The sequence below is a fragment of the Bubalus bubalis genome, chromosome 5 (assembly GCF_019923935.1).
Source record: "Bubalus bubalis isolate 160015118507 breed Murrah chromosome 5, NDDB_SH_1, whole genome shotgun sequence".
Classification (NCBI taxonomy): domain Eukaryota; kingdom Metazoa; phylum Chordata; class Mammalia; order Artiodactyla; family Bovidae; genus Bubalus; species Bubalus bubalis.
The window spans coordinates 79,036,583-79,055,115 of record NC_059161.1 but is presented as its reverse complement, the minus strand read 5'-3'; the positions used below and the strand labels follow the sequence as shown (position 1 = coordinate 79,055,115).

Below are 18,533 nucleotides of genomic sequence, written 5' to 3'. Positions count from 1 at the left end.
TCAAAGGGAGTTCCACTTTCTTTCATTCAGGAAATGCCTATTGAAACCTAATATACGCCAAGCATTAGGCCCTGGGTACAGAGTAGTAAATACGACAGATAAAAATGCCTGCCTCTTGGAGGTTTCATTCTGTATCCACTTTGATATTCCATATTCCATACCAAAGCATCTTGTGACCACAGTGGAGCCGGAGAGTGGTAACTAGACCTTGGGCCTGACCGACTCCTCCCTTGTCCAGAGAATGGGTCCCCCCACGGGCACCAAGAAGGGATGGCTCAGCCTACTAATACTAGAGTTCATCACAAGGGGCTCTGAGGAGCTGAGCCCTGCTTGGCAAGGGCCTCAAATCCCGCCTCGGGCTCCTTGAAATCAGGTGACCTCCAGGAGACAGGACACGGACTCCACAGAGACGGCCCTCCTGCTCTGCTCCAGCCTCACGTGCCTGGCGGCCTCCACCACACCACCCCATGCCCCAGCTCCGCATGTTCTCCTACCACCCCTGCCCAGACCTCCGGGGGAGCCTTGGAGCCACCTCTGGAGGGGCCTGAGGGTGGGAGGGACAGGCTGGGCTCTCACCTGCAGGATCACACTATCTGGCTGATGGAAATTAGGTGCACTCCAGCGGGCACTGGGACTTTCCTGTGTTGCTGGCCATAAGCCCAGAAGCTTCCGGCCACAGGTCAGGACTCTAAGGGAGATGAAATGGGGGGTGAGCCAACAAACCCAGTGGCTAAGGACATGGTTTTCCTCTTGCTTCCCCATCCAAAAATCTGCCTCTTCTGCTTGAATCCACTGCCCAACTCTTTTCTCTCATTCTCCCCCCAGACTACCACCTTTTCCTTCTTTCAAGCCCTAAAAAAAATCCCACTCTCTCCAGGAAGCCTTTCTAAGCTCACCACACCTGGGGTGGATGCCTTCATGAGCTAGAGAGGGGGACTGGAGGACCTCTGAGATCCTTCCAATGATAAGACCAGATGGCATTACCTGAGCACGCATTTCCCTGCCCCTTCCCACCAGTTCTGGGCCATGAGTCCTGCCCAGTAGCTTCCTTGGTCACACCTCTGCCTAGGCCCTCCTCCACCCAAGGCCAAGCTGGTGCCCTGGGCCCACATACTGCCTGAAGTTGAAGAGCGGAGCAGTGACCCAGCCCAGGGCTTCGGGCACCCGCCGCTGCTTGTTGGCCTCCGAGGAGCTCCCCGGCGGGGGCACGGGCAGAGCGTAGAGGGTGGCACACAGCAGGGTCTCCCGGGGCAGCCGGTTCAGCTGCACAGGGAAGCAGATCCTAGGGAGGACAGGAAACCAGATCAGCCAGTGCCGCCCCTGTGGCCCCCAGGGCCAGGCGGCAGGACGGCAGGCTGAGGCTGAGGGCTCCGCCTCCCATGTGCTCCCTGGGGACGCCTTCCTGCAGAACCAGGACAGACCCCAGACTGGAGGCAAAACTTCCCTCAAGGCCCTCGGGATCACAGTCCACAGATCAGTCTCTGCAGCCTCTGGGGAGAGTTAGGCAAACATCTTCTGACTCTGAGGCTCCTCATTGTGACCAGACAGAACTCACTTAACCAGAGCCACCTAGAGTTCAGGTGACGACATGACCCAAACAGTCTGCCGCACTCCTTCCTGAGTTTCAGGATTTCTGCAGAGGGTCCCCAAGAACCCACTTGCTGACAGTCCTTTTCCACTGAACAATCCCTGCCACCAGGAAGCAGCAGCAGGATCTCTTCCTCCCGCTGACCCCCCCACCCACCGCCACACAGCCCTCCCCAGCCCCCTCTTCTCCTAACCCACCAGGCCCAAATAATTTGTTCTCACCCCCAACATTTTGAAAACCAAAAGGATTAAAAGAAGAGGCTCCTCCCCGCCCCCGGGTAGTGAGAAAGCAACCGGCAGGGTCCAAAGAAGTCAGGCACAGAAGCCCCGGGGGACCCAGATGGTCTCCGCCTGCTCCCAGTCTGAGTCACACCACACCCAGCCTCGCCCTCCAAGTTCAGGAGCAGGCCCTGGGGTGGGGTGAGGGGGAAGGGGAGGGGAGCTGTGGGAAGAGGGAGGACCTGCATTACCTTTCGGGGAAGCTGTCCCGGGGCCAAAGTCCATGCTGTCACACCCTTCTGGCCAGCCCCGGGCCCAGCAGCTTCTATTCCCGAGGACACAGAGGTAGGGCGGCCACCCCCGTGGTTAGCAGCTTCATGACCAGCAGCTCCCCCCACTGTGCCCCTCACTCCTGGGGGAACCTCCACCTAAGCGGAGCACTCCCGCCTCCCTGCCAGAGACCAGCAGGGCCCTGCCCCGTCCCTACCCCGGGGGCCCACAGCTATAATTAGGACCCCTCCAGGAGCCAGCACGCATGCCAGGCCCGCCAGGGGCAGAGCCAGGCTGCTGGGCCTATTTTGAGAGTTAGCTGATCCCCACACTACGGTGGGGGAGAGGACCGGCTGGCCCCACAGCAGAGAGGAGACGGAGCTAGCCCCGATCCTTCCTTTTCACCCAAGAAGAGGCTTCCAGCTGGGCACCCAGAGGAAAAGTGGAGTGTGGAAACTTTCTGAACAAAAACCATCAAGTCTGGCCCCAGCCAAGGCCCCCTTCTCCTCGCCCCTTGGGTATATCCGGCATTTTGAAATCTCCCCGTGGACCGTCACCTGGGGTCAGTGAGGACAACCAGTAGGTGAGCAGCAACCCGTCCCTCAACAGCATGGCACAGGGGCCAGCTCCCGCCGGCAGGGGTCCTGGGGTGTGCCCTTCCAGTCCTGGTTCTGCCTCTCCCAACCTGGGCCAGCTATTCACACCTCTGTGCCTCAGTTTCCTTATCAGTGAAAAGGGGAACAGAGCTTCACGTGTGTGACATGTGTGTAGACTGTGTGCTTTTTTTCTGTGTGACACTGTGGTTACTGCATTGGAACTGAGTTACACATTTAGCCCTTTCACGCACAAACATCTTCATGAGTCAGTCACTGTGCCAGTCACTTGGAACAGAGAAACCGGAACTGAGAGGGCTCCCCCAGCTCAAAACACGACAAAGATGATAAAGAAGAAAACATTTATCATGCACTAGGTTATCGTGCCAAGCACTCTACTGGCAATGTCTCGACTGCTCTCAAACAACCCTATAGGGTAGGCTCTGTCACCATCCATTTTGGACTCAATGACCCGCCCAAGGTGGCACCTGCAGGGAGGAGAGGATGGTGGCACCCCAAGCCAGTGCTCTGAACCCACACTGTAGCACGCCCTCCCACGCGCCTTGGTCTTAATCGGGAAGGTGCCCGAGGGCGACCCGGAGGGGCAGCACTGAGACGACCCCTTCTACGAGGCTCTAGGCAGGAGACCAGCCCCCTGGAGTCTGAGGCAGAGACTCAGGAAGCGGGATGAGGCCACAGGGCACGCAGCCCAGGGCAGGACCTGCTGGGCTGCTTCCACGCCTCTGACACTCCGCGGGGAACGGCTCACTGTGGGGTCTGCCTGCGCCAGAGCACTGTAACGCACCCCTCCCTTAGCAGCAGTGGTGAGTGAGTCAGAGAGTCCCAAGGGGATGATGGAATTCAGGAGCCTTTTAATGCAGCCATCCTCCGCCTCCAAAGAGACTTTTCTGCCCTGGCGGTTGCTTAATCAGAGAACTGTATTTCCCCCTTTATTGCTCTAAGAACCGTAAAAGTGTGACGACAGGAGACTGCTCGTCCGTACTGCTCGTCCCCCTTCAGCCACCCGTAAAATGGCCCACCTCTCCTAGACCTCCAGGCTCTCCATGCACCTATTTCAGCACCCCGTGGCCTCACCGAGGACCCTCCTCAATCTCTTAAATCTTCTGCTTTGTACATAAGGACTCAGAGATAAGTCCATCTGGGAAAGTGAAGCTGGGGGAGCAACAAACTCCCTGAGCGGATGGAGCACAGCACAGAAAACGCACAAGGCACATGAAGCTCTGCACTGTCGCCGTCGAGGCGCCCGCACCTCCATTTCCTTCCTGCTTCGCTTGGCTGATGCCTACCTTTCTGACAGCAAATTGCTGTTAACAGCACGGTGCTACTACCCTGTGCTTGTGGTTTCATGTTTATATCTGTAGCCTCTCTCATTTCAGTGCCACAACTGCCTCTGAGTTAAACAAATGTCCCCACTTCACAGGTTGAGAAACTGAGGCCTCGGAGAATCTAGGACTACAGGCCAAGCTAGAGACAGAGCTTCACTCCTACGGCTCCAAGGCCATTCTTCTTCCCCACAGGCAGCCTTTCCCCCCGATTTGTAAGGGAGAAAGCACACAGTCCTGTCTCCCTCTTCTACAGGAAATTTAGGAACAAGGGAGAAGATGAGACTCTATCAGACTAGTTAAACCTTTCAAGGGAGACAAGATTAAAATGATGAATTATTATTAAGACTAATGTTTATATGGTCCTTCATGGTTTACAACACGCTTTTATGGTTACTTCTCATTGGAGACTCATAACCATTTTAAAGGTAGAAATTACACCAGTCCTCATTTAAGAGCTCTGGAACTGGAGACTCAAGAGTCTGAATGGCTCTCCTGGTTGGTCAGTGAGAGAACCCGGTTTAACCTGGCTCTTCAGAGGCTGAGAGAGGGTCTGCGGTGGGCCCTGGAGCCTCGGGGGGAGGTTGGCGGGGCGGGGGTGCTTACTGCTGGTCCCAGATGACTAGGTGGAAGAGGTACTTGGAGAAGTGGACCCGTCGGGTCTGCAGGGGGCTGCACAGCTCCTTGCCACCGTGGCTGAGGGAGCAGGAGAGGTAGAAGTCTTCATAGCTACAAGGGAAAGGAGGCAGGTCAGGGCCCTCGGTTCCCAGACGGCATCTTGGCACCGAACCACGCCAAGCTCCATTTCCCCCGGTTACACTCCTCTCGGTCTACGGGACTAGAACACGTGGTCAAGGGGCCAGAAAGCCAGGTAGGATCTGGGGACGTGACCTCCGGGAAAAGCAGCTCAGCCTGGGTGCCCCTGAGCGCTCTGAGGCTGCGTGCGGAGCCCTGGTCCCTGCCCTCTACTGGACGCAGCCCGCAGCCCCTGCCCAGGGACAGCGCCAACCCCGGGCCCGCCCCTGCCCAGGGCCCGCGCCTGCTCAGGGCCAGCGCCATCCCCGGGCCCGCGTGCGCATCTGCGCCGGTGCGCGTGCACGGGGAAGGGGGGGCGTGGAAGGAGAGCGCGACAGATGCGGACGTGAATGCCGACACAGGGGGGTCCCTGCGCCGACAGGTGCCTGACAGAGGAGGGCAGCGAAGGCCCAGGCTCCCAGAGTCGCCCTTTGTTCTCCGCCAGTCGCCCAGAGGAATACATTAAGCGGGGAACAAAAAGAGCGGGGAAGGGGGCGGGGGTCCGAGAGGAGGGCGGAGTTGGGGGGCCACAGGCCTGATCCCCTCGGGCCAAGGGGGCCGGCACGGGGGGGCCTGAGGCCCACGCTAATGTCCCCCACCCACCCCCGCAGGCCTGGGGGACTCCAGACAAACGGTCGGCCGCGCCCCCGGCCCCGCCCACTGTGCGCGCGGTCACGGCAGGAGGGTGCACTCAGCCTGGGAAGCTGGGAAGCGGCCATCTGTCGCTGCCAGCGTGTCACCCCCGCCGGCCTTGGGTGGGAGGGGCAGGGATGCCTCTGCAGCCAGCACCAGGCAGGAACGCCAGCCCCGGCCACCGCTGCCCCTTCCCCGCCTGCATGTCCCTCTTCTGTGTCCCTCTCAGTGGGCGCATGGGGCACCACCATGCCACAGATCCTGAATTTAGGGCCGTGGAGTCCCAAGCAGACAGAAAGGCATCTGAAGTGACACTCAGCTTGCTCCCTAATCCCGGGCCAGCAGCCAGCGCTCACCTGGTAGCCCAGATGATCGGGATGCGGTGGGTGGCATAGACCGTGAAGGCCAGCGGCCCCGAGAGATGGCAGGCCTCCTGAACCAGGGTGTGCTTGCGGCTCCCAGGCACCGCGGGCTGGAAGTCTGCGTTGAATGTGTTGCAGTACAGCTCCACCAGGTCCAAGATGGCAGCCGTCAGGGCTTCCACAACCTTCTCTGTTTAAGGAAGGGGTCAGGAGAAGAGCTCTGAGGGTCAGGGAGCCCCATCCTGTGGGCAAGGCACTGCCTGGGACCGCGGGCCTGAGCGCCAGCCACGCGTTGGTGCTGAAATGGGGAAAGCAGGGGCACAGCACATACTGCTCAGAAAATGAAAGATGCTCAGTTCTAAACACCGTCCTGATTTACATGTGCTGCTACTTACTTTGTGTTAAATGTCCTTTCTTTTAGGAAATAGTAGGAATAAGAGTTATTAGTTACTAGGAAGTCACTGCTTAGCAAAATAAGACCAACAATTGTATGTCGGTCACCAAAATAATACTTTTTGGTCCAGAAAATCTGAAAGATTGGGAATCACTGACCAAGAATCCTGGAGATATGAGCAACATATTTCTAGGATATGGGCAACATTCTGCTGGAAAGACTTAAGAGGGGATCCTAGGGAAAAATTCTTTATCACTGTCTCCCCAGGCCCCTGCTAAATTGGAAACATGGGGGTTATGAGCCTACAACCTACTCAAGTGAAAGTTTTCCCATTTGGAAGCCAGGGCACCATGCCCACTCCCACACTTACACAAACTCATCTCCATCTCCCAGGGACACCATTGGAATAAATAGGAAAAATAATGCAAAAACATTTTGTGGAAAGAAATGTGCTCTCCAGCTGTGTCCATGCCTCATATAGGAAAACACACACACACAGGCAGACCTGGACCCATAAATCAAGGGAGCTGGGGAGAAAAAGGAATCTGGGCAGAGCCTGCGGTTTTCACCTGCCCCCGCCCCCCCCCCCCCCCCCGCATGAAGAGCAGTCCCTTACCTCGGTTTTCCCTCACGGCCAAGACAGTGGGATCCTGTTGGGGAGAAAAGAGGGGAAGGGGAGCTTCAGGGCCACAGTCCTTTCCGCCACAGCTTTTCATAGCCACCCTCATCTGGACCAGGCTGGACCGAAATTCGAGGAGCAGAGGTTCCCCAGGGAGGATAGAGTGACAGTCTGTACCAGATCCGTGTGAGGGACAGTGAGCCAGAGCAAGGAGACAGTCCTCACATCCACCCAAACGAGCCACGAGACAGCCATTGTGTCCACCCAAACAAGCCATGATACAATCATCACATCCGCCAAAACGAGCCAGGATACAGTCCTCCCGTCCACCCAAACGAGCCACGATACAGCCATTGTGTCCACCCAAACAAGCCATGATACAATCATCACATCCGCCAAAACGAGCCAGGATACAGTCCTCCCATCCACCCAAACGAGCCACGATACAGTCCTCCCGTCCACCCAAACGAGCCAGGGTACAGTCCTCCCGTCCACCCAAACGAGCCAGGGTACAGTCCTCCCGTCCACCCAAACGAGCCAGGGTACAGTCCTTCCGTCCACCCAAACGAGCCAGGATACAGCCATCACGTCCACCCAAACAAGCCACAATAGAGTCCTCCTGTCCACCCAAACGAACCAGGATACAGTCATCATGTCCACCCAAACAAGCCAGGATACAGCCGTAGCGTCCACCCAAACAAGCCAGGATACAGCCATCGCGTCCACCCAAATGAGCCGGTGCAGCCCTTGGGCCACTCGCATTTAGATCACAGAACCTGCCATGCAGATGGCCCTGTCTGCACAGCATGCAGCCCCTGCCGTGGCGCCTCCAGTCCCTGGCTTGGGGAGATTCTGGTCTTGCACCCCAGTGGGTATGCAAACCACCAGGCAGCGCCTCAGTGACTGTGAGCAGCCTTTGCCTGCGTTCCTGGCCTCAGTCCTGGTGGCAGGCCCCGGCCGTGCTCAGACTCAGGGAAAGGCGACACGCTTGGCCTCCATTTCCCAGGAACTTTGTGACCGAGTGTTCAGACATGAAAGATGCAGGTGGAGGGAAGAGCCCTTCAGTAAGTGAACACCCCGCCACTTGATTCCCGGGGCTACTCCCCTCCTCCTTCCCCATGCTAGCACTCCATTACCTTCTGGATTTTAGGCTTCACTCGGGAAGGGCAGGGGGGCAGCTGGTTGAGAGCGCTGGTGATCTCAGGGGTTTCCACGGCGGCTAGGGCGTTGCAGATGGCCTTGACGGACTGGACCACCCTGTCGGCCTTCAGTGGGAAGTCCCCCTGCGGGAGGCAGCACAGTGAGGCCAGCAGGCACGTGCTGCAGGGGAACGGGTTGGGAGGGTAACCTGTGGGACCCATGCTTTATTTTCAGACACCCAGCATTAGCGAATATCACACAGCTCCTGATGAATTAAAGGAGCCGTGCCCACGTTTCCCAATGCTTTCAGCCATCCTCACCGAACCTCGTCTTATCTCCAGCCTCCCTCTGTCCACTCGTCTGTTTATACTACACAAACACATGCGGGGTCTCACCGGGGTGACGTGCAGTTTTAATAAAATCAATGCACAGAGAATGAAGAGCAAGGGGACCAAATGCATTGAGGGCGCATTTGCACATGCAGCTTTATGTCTCCCACTAGTGTCCAGCCTGTCCCGGAGGCCTCATCTAAGCCCCACAGCCATGCCATGCCCTGCACCATGGCTCCAGAGGTTTTCTATTCTGGAATCCCTTCACCTTCCCTGCCCTGACTACCTAAGTAAATACGGATCACAGACTAGCTAAATTCTCACTTCCTTCCCAGAGCCTTCCCTAGCAGTCCCCGTCTACATCACTCTCCAAGAGCTCTTGATTACCCAATACCAACCTGTTCTGTCTACTCATAGCTTTATGTTACCATTTCATTCTTTTAGCAGGAACACAGGTTCCCGGAAGCCTGACACAATTCTTATGCTTCTCCACCCACAGCGGCCACTAACATAGGGCCAGACTAGTACAAAAAAGGCATTCGGAGAACTCATCTCTCATCACAGTAAAGGTCCAAGCAGAGGCTGCTAGAGCAGGGAGTCTGGCAGTCGGTGGAGGGGTGAGCTAGATACAAAGCTATATCCAGCTCCCCCAAAAGGATGACCACCATTTAAACAGCATCAATGAGACAGGGATTGTTTTTGAAGACCACTATGTGATTTTGCCGGGAGAAATATCAATAACCTCAGATATGCAGATGACACCACCCTTATGGCAGACAGTGAAGAGGAACTAAAAAGCCTCTTGATGAAAGTGAAAGAGGAGAGTGAAAAAGTTGGCTTAAAGCTCAACATTCAGAAAACCAAGATCATGGCATCCAGTCCCACCATTTCATGGGAAATAGATGGGGAAACAGTGGAAACAGTGTCAGACTTTATTTTTCTGGGCTCCAAATCACTACAGATGGTGACTGCGGCCATGAAATTAAAAGACACTTACTCCTTGGAAGGAAAGTTATGACCAACCTAGATAGCATATTGAAAAGCAGAAACATTAGTTTGCCAACAAAGGTTCGTCTAGTCAACGCTATGGTTTTTCCTGTGGTCATGTATGGATGTGAGAGTTGGACTGTGAAGAAGGCTGAGCGCCGAAGAATTGATGCTTTTGAACTGTGGTGTTGGAGAAGACTCTTGAGAGTCCCTTGGACTGCAAGGAGATCCAACCAGTCCATTCTGAAGGAGACCAGCCCTGGGATTTCTTTGGAAGGAATGATGCTAAAGCTAAAACTCCAGTACTTTGGCCACCTCATGCAAAGAGTTGACTCATTGGAAAAGACTCTGATGCTGGGAGGGATTGGGGGCAGGAGGAGAAGGGGACGACAGAGGATGAGATGGCTGGATGGCATCACCGACTCAATGGACGTGAGTCTGAGTGAACTCCGGGAGTTGGTGATGGACAGGGAGGCCTGGCGTGCTGCGATTCATGGGGTCGCAAAGAGTTGGACACGACTGAGCGACTGATCTGATCTGATCTGATGTGATTTTCTTCAACTTCACAGCACATGGGGCACATGTTTATTCCTACGGTTTTGAGGCTTAAAATTCCATGTGAATCCAAGTGGGGAGAGTCTTGGCCCTTCCCTACCTTTGGGATCCTGTGACTCAGCACATAGAAGGTTCCTGGCCTTGTTCACAGGACATTTGAGTTGTGCAGTGGGGCAGCAACTCTATGTCTCTTAGCTTTGGAGATGCTGTGCTCCAGAGAGAGGATCCGGGAACGACTCCTGACCTGCTCCCACAGAGGAGCAGAACCCTTCTGAACACACGTGCCAGCCGCCCAACAGACGGCAGTCTTGGTGTGCCCATGTGCTACAGGAATGAAAAGTGCTCTGCTAATAGATTTCAGTGTCCGCTCCAGATCCCTTTAGTGCTCACTGATCCCGGGAGGACTGGGGGAAAGGCAGGAAGAAGTTTGGGGCTGCTGGGCCAGCTCCAGAATTTGTACTCACGTCAGCCAACAGGAAGGCATCCACCTCATTGTGGTAAGTGTCGAACAGAAGACTCAGGGCCTGCCTGGGGAGTTGGGGACAGGGAAATGTCATAGGAGAAGTCAGGACAGATCCAGTGTTCTAGAAGACCCATTTTCTCCCTCCTCCTTCTGAGCTCAGGAATCAGGCTCTGGTTTAAGGCGGTTTCCGCTCTTCCTGTCTGTCCCATGCAGACTGAAGGCCAGAAGTCCCTTCTGTGGGCCCCATCTTACTTGGAGAACGTAGTAAAGCTCTAAGGGAAGGTACGTCACACACCCTGGAGTGGGGATCTTCTCCTGTGGGACTCTGGACCCCTATGCCCGACACGTGCAAGAAGCCCAGGCCCCGGCAGAAAGGCAAGCGGGGGTGCCTCTAGGGTCCCCTCGTGGTCTCTGCTTGGCCCACACCCAGGACGGCACCCGCTCTCACCTGCTGATGGTCTGCTTGACTGGCCTCTCTTGCAGGTGGATGAGGTAGTTCAAGGTGGAGGGGCTCTGGTCATCATTCACCTGTGTGAGGAGCACCCTGTTCAGAGAAGGCGGCTGCCTCCACCGCAGCACCGCGCTCCTGCCCCAGGCCCACGCAGCATGCTCCGTGTCGCCGTCTGCCCGCCCCCGCCCCGGCACACACGAACCGTGCGGGCCAGGTCACCGCGCACGGCCTTCTGCTCCATCAGCTGCAGCCGGATGTCGACGCCGAACTTCCGACAGTACTGAATATACTCATGGCTGCCCAGGGCGTGCTTGCTGGAGGGACAGAGTGACAAGGCCATTAGCATCCTAGAGACTCAGTGGAACTTTCGAGGGAAATGCACACCTCAGCCTAGGGGCGAGAGAAACAAGAGGAAGGGGAGGCAGGAGAGGGGCTGTATTCCTGTGCTGTACCCTCTACCTTGGCTGATGGGAAATGTCACAGTAGAGCTCAGGCAAAGAAACAGAGGTGTGTCTAAAGAAAAGCCACCTAATACAGTTAACCCTCGGTCTGTACAAACACTAACTCTGCTAGGTATTTATTACCGTTATCCCTGGTTCAACTCCAGGGGTGGGAACTTCTGGAGAGGCGGGGAACAGAGATTTCTCAGGGGTAGTGTTTAAACTCCATCCTCCCTGGCGGCTCATACAGTAAAGCGTCTGCCTACAATACGGGAGACCTGGGTTCAATCCCTGAGTCGGGAAGATCCCCTAGAAAAGGAAATGGCAACCCACTCCAGTACTCTTGCCTGCAAAACCCCACGGACAGAGGAACCTGGTAGGCTACAGTCCATGGGGTTGCAAAGAACTGGGCACGACTGAGGGACTTCATTTTTCCTCTTGGCTTTGGTATATATGTGTGTTAGTTGCCCAGTCGTGTCCAACTCTGCGACCATGGACTGTAGCCTGCCAGGCTCCTCTGTCCATGGGATTCTCCAGGCGAGAATACTAGAGTGGGTTACCATTCTCTTCTCCAGGGCAATCTTCCCTACCCAGGAATCGAACCTGGGTCTCCTGTACTGTAGGCAGATTCAATACCAACTAAGCCACCAGGGAAGCCTAACTTTGGCATATAGGACAGATCAGAAGCCAGCATAAGCACATGTGGTCTTAAGTCCCCCCACACTGTGGTCTTAAGTCACACACTCCTCACTATTACCATCTGGGGTGCCAAGGTCAACCAAGCAAACCCACCAAGATTCCAGGTGGAATTATCCCCAACCAAACTCCTGCTTCTCGTCTCCCTCTGTGGGTCGTGTGACTGTGAATAACAATATAATCTCTACAGACGACCTGCATGCCATTACCCCTGCTCAGAGGACAACACACAAGACCTCTGTGCCCCTAACCCAGCCTAGGCTCCAAAGAAGGCGCTCTAGGGGGTCCCCCGGTGATCCAGCCCCAAGTTGAACCTTGGTCAGAAAGGAAGCCTGGGAGAAGGGCAGACTGAGTCCCCCCTGCAGGCCAGCTCAGCAGGCCTGGGCCAGGTCCCAGCAGCTGGGGAACAGAAGCCGGAAAGGGACTTCCTTCCGCAGCAGAGCCGGGAGTCTAGGCCAGAAACAGCGAGGAGAGCAATGCAGAGGGCTCTGTGCAGAAGCCAACAAAGGGGCCCAGGCCCACGGCCAGGACAGGCCGCTAGGACGTAAGTGGGTTGTCCACATCCAGAGGGGCCAAGCCTCTGAATTGGGCCCCCCCTGCTGAGACTGGGTGGCAGCCGAAACCTGGAGGTGGGAGAGGCTGGGCCATGGGGAGGGGCTGGCGGGAGTGCTCGGGAGGAAGGAAGAGGTGGCGGAGGTGGGGGAGGCGGCAGGAAACCCAGCCCTCCCCTGGGACCATCTCAAGGTTCTTATCAGGGCAGCCTGCATCCTGGACTGCCACTCCCCCTCAGCGTCAGCCCCTCTGCTAGACCAGGGGAGGAAACTCAGGGCCTCCTGGGAGCCAGCAGCTTTCTGGAGCTCCCAAGGGGCCTTCCCACCTCCACTCAAGGCAGGTGCTCAGGGGCCTGGGCTTTTCTGTTACATGAGAGGGAAGAGAAGAGCCCTGGTGGATGAGGGGCTCCTGGACCAAGAGTGATGGACACAAGTCCCCGGGGAGCGTGCCTGACTTTCTCTGTGGAAGGCTTTCCTCTGCGTGCATTCAAGGTAGGGGGAGACAGGCCTGACTCTAGGACCAACCATCCTGCTCCACCTCACCTGCGACATTACCCCTGCATCTTGGCAAGAAGTCAGCACCTGACCGCTTATCCACCACCTCTAGACTCAGGGGCTGAAGGACTAGGGGCTGTAAAGGAAATCACAGTATCCAGCTGATCTGGATCCTCTCTTTGGACTGGTCCTTCTCTGGGAACGTTTAGGGATTGCTCATCGGGGTGTTCTCATCTATAACCCTTGGCGCATTTTACAGAAGCAGCTTAGGGCCAGAGTCTCACAACCGGTAAGAGGCAGCCAGACCCCAACCCGCTGTGCTCAGGTGCCCACAGTGCCCACTGCTCCTTCCGACAGTGGCAGGGGCTCTCTGCCAGGAGCCCCTGAGTCTGGGGCCCCTTTTATTCTTCTGGGGGAAAGTAAGTATACAGTGAACTTCCCTGGAGTTGTGCCACGCAGGGCCCTGCCCTCTTCTTTTCTCTCAGTTTTCCTGTTGAGGGCACAGAGACAGGAAGGGCCCACAATACCCCTGAGAAGCCAGCCAAGAATGGCGCTAGTCACAGATCAGGCGTCCTTGCCTCTCGACCTGCATGGAAGGGAAGGAGCAAGTGGCGGTGTTCCCCGCGTGCCCCTCAGCCCAGAGAGGCAGCCTCTTCTCCCCGTTCCCAGGATCGGCTGCACCAGGCGGCCAGGGACAAGGGCAGCATGCGGCTGAAGCTTGAGGGGGAGGGCAGATCTCTCTGTTTCCTGATCCGCTGACCTCTGGCTGATTCTGCAGCCTGCCACACAGCCGTGCCACCCGAGGGGTGCAGCCCCCTCTCCGCCAGCCCAGACCCCCAGAGCCCAGCACAGTGGAAAGAAGACTGGTCCCCATCAGACTTTCCGTGAGGCTGCTCACTGCAGAGGGCGCTGAACGGACAGGCGCTGGAGGCGCGCCTCTGGTGGGGAGGACAGCCAGCCCCACATGCCAGCGGGGCAAGGGCTCGCCGGCAGAGGAAGGGGGAAGAGAGCAACTGTGGTTCTTACCCCTGGTCCCGCGGGGCACTCTGCCCGGTCTTCCTCCTGCCCCCGGCCATAAAGACACCGCACATGATCTAGGGCGGAAGCATAGCCCCCCGCCCCCCACACACATCTCTCCACGTGCACAAGTCTGCAGGCAGATACGCTCTTTGCCCAATCCCAGTTCCAAGCTCTTTCCACAGCAGATTTGTCTCAGGAAGCCGGCCAAGCCCTCTGGAAGACCGAGCTCCTGGGGAAAGCGCGACGTGGCTGAGAGTATGCCCAGAAAGCAGGAGTCCTGCCTGTGGCCAGGCCTCGAGCCCAGCGTGCCCCTGCAAAGCCCTCTCATGACCCTGAGTCCCAGAAGACACGTGCCACCTCCTGCCCACTTGTCCCCACCCGCTCACTCACTTCTGCAGGAACTCCTCCAGCCCACAGGGCTTCAGCACAAAGTCACCCACGTCGACATCCCTCAGTTCATCACGGGTGTAGCACAGGGTCTGGTAGATGAGCAAGTCTACAGTGGAGGAGCCTGAAAGGGGTGAGGCGGGGGGGCAAGGAGGGGGTCACTGCGGCAGGCGGGGCTCAACCTGAGCCCCCTTGCCCTGCAGGCCCAGCACCAGCCAATGAAGCAGTTTGGGGTTTCAAAACAGTCACCCCTGCCCCACCTCTGAGGATGCCCACGCCGCCTCCCCCTCAACTTACAATTGCAGGTAAAAGTGAGCGGCTCCCGCAGGCTGTCGCACAGCACAGTCACCTTCAGGTTCACCTCGTCCCCGAGGTGCTCTGGGCTCGGGCTGACAGCGCTCCAGACATACCCGGTGAGGGAGTAGTCCTGGACATCAGAGCCGGATCGGAGGCTGTGCAGGAAGAGAGGGGAAGACCTGTGCCTTCCGGAGACAGTGGCGGACAAGACGCCTGCTGGGACCCCCGTCCTGAGGCCCAGGGCCCCTCCATGCCCACCCTGCCTGCGCCCTCCAGGTCTTCAGGCCAGGATGGGGACAGTGGGGAAGCATCTCTGCGAAACCATGTTCTTGACACGTTTGTTACAGTTGCAAAACATTTCTCAAGCTGAGTTGAACATTAGCGACAGTTCTAAACAACACAGCTTTCCATAATAAGTTCCGAGGAATATTTTTCTGAATCCATTTCCTTTCTCTTTTAGCTCCAGATAAGATTACAGCCTTTATCTCCATCTGGGGTATATTTGCTCCTAAGGGCAACTGCTCCTGAAGTGATTGGAAATACTTTGTTAGAGCCAAGTTTCATGAATTTTGTCCACAATGTGAAAATTCTAAGACTCCAAAAGAGCCTACAAACACCGGTTGCAGGAAGCACCCCATAGTTATAATTGAGATCTAGTACAGATGGCTCTTCTTCCTCCCTAGAAAGTTCTGAAAGGACTAAGTCTCCTCCCCGCCCCACAGCCCTCCCTAACCCCGTCATTAACTCTTACACATCCAGCATGTGGCAAAATGCAGCAACTTCCTCATCTCTCTCCTCTGAGACCTCAAACAGCTCGTGGCCATTGGCGACGGCGTGGGACCGGGAGCCCACCTTTAAGAGAAGAGCAGCTGACTCAGAGCCTTTCCCTCATCATCCCCTTCCCACAGGCCGCTTCTCGATCTAAACTCTTAACCTCCAGGTATAAAGGCTTCCTGGTGAGAGTGGCATATGTGGGACTTTTAGGAATATATTTATCTACTGTCCTGGGAGACTAAGAGCCAAGTTGAAAAAGCACTTGAAGCCTTGGCTGAGTTTGGAAGCCTGGATGAGATGGACGTGAGTGTGGCCAAACCTCCTTCTGGAGACGCCAGTGTCTAATAAGCTCAAGCCTGCAGGTCAGGCAGCGCCCTGCTTGCTGGACCCCGGGGCTGACTTTCTGGGGGGTGCTCCCAGAGGCATGGCAGGAAGCTGAGCGGACAGCTGTTTCCCCTATCCCAGAACGGAAGCCCATGGAAGCAGGTTGCCCAAACAGTCCCCAAGGAAACGGGGCCCTGGGCAACACTTCAACATCCACAGCAAGCCCCAGGGACCCAACACAGAGAGAGACTAAGAGACCATAGATGGAGGCGATGACTCAGACACACGTGCCTTCCCGGTCAATGCTGTTTGAGGAATAAAGTGTCAAAGCAGCTTTCTGGGCAGGAAAGGACCTGCTAAAAGGGTTAGGTCCTCCTACTCTGCTGGTTCCCCACAGCTGGAATGTGAGGGAGCCTGCCTGAGCTCCACTTCCAGTCCAAGAAAACGTGTGTGCCACCTGAGATTCTCAGCAGGACCTCCACCACGGACCTGTCCAGTCATCCATGGAGAGTTTTAAAGCAGCCCTCCAACAAGACCTGTAGCACAGCCCCGGGGGGACGAAGTGGAGGAGGGGCTGGTGCAAGTCTGGCCTGACAGACCTGCCCAGAGCCCCAGGGGAGGCTGCCCCCAAGGAACGAAGTAATGGCTCAGATGGAGCGCCAGCCGGCATCGGGTAAAAGCGCCATTTCCCAGAAGCCGCACACCAGTCTGCTCACACCAGCCCTCACCTCTCAGCCTGCCTGCCCCGCCCCGGGGCAGACAGCAGCAAGTGAGTTCCTCGTTTGAATAACCAGATCGCTTCCTCTGAGTGACCCTCGCTCACTGGCCTCGCCCCCTGGGCGGGCGTGGAGGGTGTGCAGAGAGGGGAGGGCAGCGTGGGGGCAGCTGGCACGGGAGGCCCAGGCCTCGCCCCCTGGGCGGGCGTGGAGGGTGTGCAGAGAAGGGAGGGCAGCGTGGGGGCAGCTGGCACGGGAGGCCCTGGCCTTGCCCCCTGGGCGGGCGTGGAGGGTGTGCAGAGAAGGGAGGGCAGCGTGGGGGCAGCTGGCACGGGAGGCCCAGGCCTCACCCCCTGGGCGGGCGTGGAGGGTGTGCAGAGAAGGGAGGGCAGCGTGGGGGCAGCTGGCACGGGAGGCCCTGGCCTTGCCCCCTGGGCGGGCGTGGAGGGTGCACAGAGAGGGGAGGGCAGCGTGGGGGCAGCTGGCACGGGAGGCCCAGGCCTCGCCCCCTGGGCGGGCGTGGAGGGTGTGCAGAGAGGGGAGGGCAGCATGGGGGCAGCTGGCACGGGAGGGCCCGGCCTGCCAAGCTCGTGCTGTGTCCCAGTCAAAACAACAGTGCCACTGTCAGCAGCTCACCCACAGAAGTGAGAGCGACAGAGACAGAGAGACAGAGACAGGGAGGGGAGGGCAAGGCAGGGGGCAGAAGACAGAGTGGCCAGTGAGGGCCACTCAGGCCCTTTCAGTGCCGCTCGCGGGCTCCGTAAGAAAACAAAACAAAGCCACTTACGTTTGCCCGGCCGGCAGGCCCTGGGGGCATCGCCTGATGCTGGCCGGGGGCACCTGCAAGGCAGAGGCTGGCAGCAGGGGTACCGCGCCGGCACTTGGAGCCAGCCGTTTCCTCAGCTGGCCCTGCAGGCCCGGGATGAGGAGGGTCGCTCCGGCTGGAGGCCCGGCGAAGGCGAGGAGGTGGTGTGGGCCGGGAGCCGGAAGGGGCCCCGGTCCTGGAGTGAGCCCCCGCACCAGGCTGGGGTGGGGAGGACCAAGGCCGCATGTCCCCCTAAGAACAGGCAGGAGCTCTGCTTTGCCCTAGCTTCTTCAAGGAGACTCTGGACCAAGTTTCCCCCCAGAATTCTGATAACACACAGGGGATGTGGGAAGGGTGAGAGTTGGGGAGGGGGAAAGGGAGCCACAGGGGTGCCCACCTACCAAGGTGGCCTGACTCAGTGCGAGCAGGCCCGGCTGTGGGAGAACAGACTCTCCCTGTCCCTATAAATAGCAGGAACAGCCCCACCTCTCAGAGCAGGGCCTTTAAAGAGCCTGGCGCCCTACAGCTTATCCCAGGAGCTGCCTCTGCTCTGGGGGACTCTCTTAACCAGCACAGGAAGGAAGGACCACGTGGCTTTTCCAGAGTCGTGGAGGATCCCAATTACTGGGACGTAACGTGGGAAAGCCCCAGTGTCCATTAGACAATGGGTTAGGAGAAAACAAGGATGGAATGAAGTGGAACGCCATTAGCACAGAAAGCATCTGCCAAGGGGTGCCTCTTGGCTCCTCTGGGGCCAGGGTTTCCAGGGCCCAAGGGTGAAACACAAAGCAGGCTTCAGGTCCTGCCCTGAAGGGGATGCTGCTGACACTTTTTAAACCAGAAAAAAAACCTACCCTGTGCTTCTGCGTAAATACTTTGCTATTGTATACTATGTACTGATAAAAGTGAAACTATTATTGTCATGCTGCATACTTTTTTCTAAATATTTTCACTGCAAAATGAGATGGATGATGGTGATGATGGGACAACAACAAGAATGTACTTAATGCCACTGAATTGCATACTTACGACTGGTTAAAAGAGATTTATGGGATGTATATTTTATCCCAATGAGAGAGAGAGGCATGCGTGTGCGCGCACAGAGGACAGGGAGGAGACAGACAGCGGGGCAGAGAGGCAGAGACCTGGAGAGAAGTGGCGGAGAGAGCACAGAGAGAAAGGGAGCAAGCACAGTGGAGCTTTGGGGTGAGAGGCAGCAGGGCTCTGCACCGAGGCTTATCACACAAGACGCTGAGAGGTCTGGCCAGGATGCGCTCCCTGAGCGCCA

At 57.1% G+C, this 18,533-nt stretch overlaps 1 protein-coding gene across 7 annotated transcripts in view; it reads right to left on the bottom strand.

Annotated features, from left to right (window-relative positions):
• Positions 1-18,533, bottom strand: part of PIK3C2B (phosphatidylinositol-4-phosphate 3-kinase catalytic subunit type 2 beta) — a 73,055-nt gene that overhangs the window by 29,575 nt on the left and 24,947 nt on the right. For 4 of the 7 annotated variants that reach the window (XM_044943306.1, XM_025277683.2, XM_025277682.2 and 1 more), the window contains 14 exons: positions 17,228-17,497; positions 15,378-15,478; positions 14,627-14,781; positions 14,333-14,453; positions 13,949-13,984; positions 10,943-11,054; positions 10,738-10,817; positions 10,291-10,354; positions 7,952-8,098; positions 6,813-6,846; positions 5,797-5,992; positions 4,619-4,741; positions 1,115-1,282; positions 577-688 (listed from right to left, as the gene is read on the bottom strand). In XM_044943306.1, the coding sequence (XP_044799241.1) occupies positions 577-688; positions 1,115-1,282; positions 4,619-4,741; positions 5,797-5,992; positions 6,813-6,846; positions 7,952-8,098; positions 10,291-10,354; positions 10,738-10,817; positions 10,943-11,054; positions 13,949-13,984; positions 14,333-14,453; positions 14,627-14,781; positions 15,378-15,478; positions 17,228-17,497 (1,719 nt within the window). The remainder of the gene's footprint in view (positions 1-576; positions 689-1,114; positions 1,283-4,618; positions 4,742-5,796; positions 5,993-6,812; positions 6,847-7,951; positions 8,099-10,290; positions 10,355-10,737; positions 10,818-10,942; positions 11,055-13,948; positions 13,985-14,332; positions 14,454-14,626; positions 14,782-15,377; positions 15,479-17,227; positions 17,498-18,533) is intronic. The other 3 variants (XM_025277679.2, XM_025277681.2, XM_006062296.3) reach the window with 3 other exon arrangements.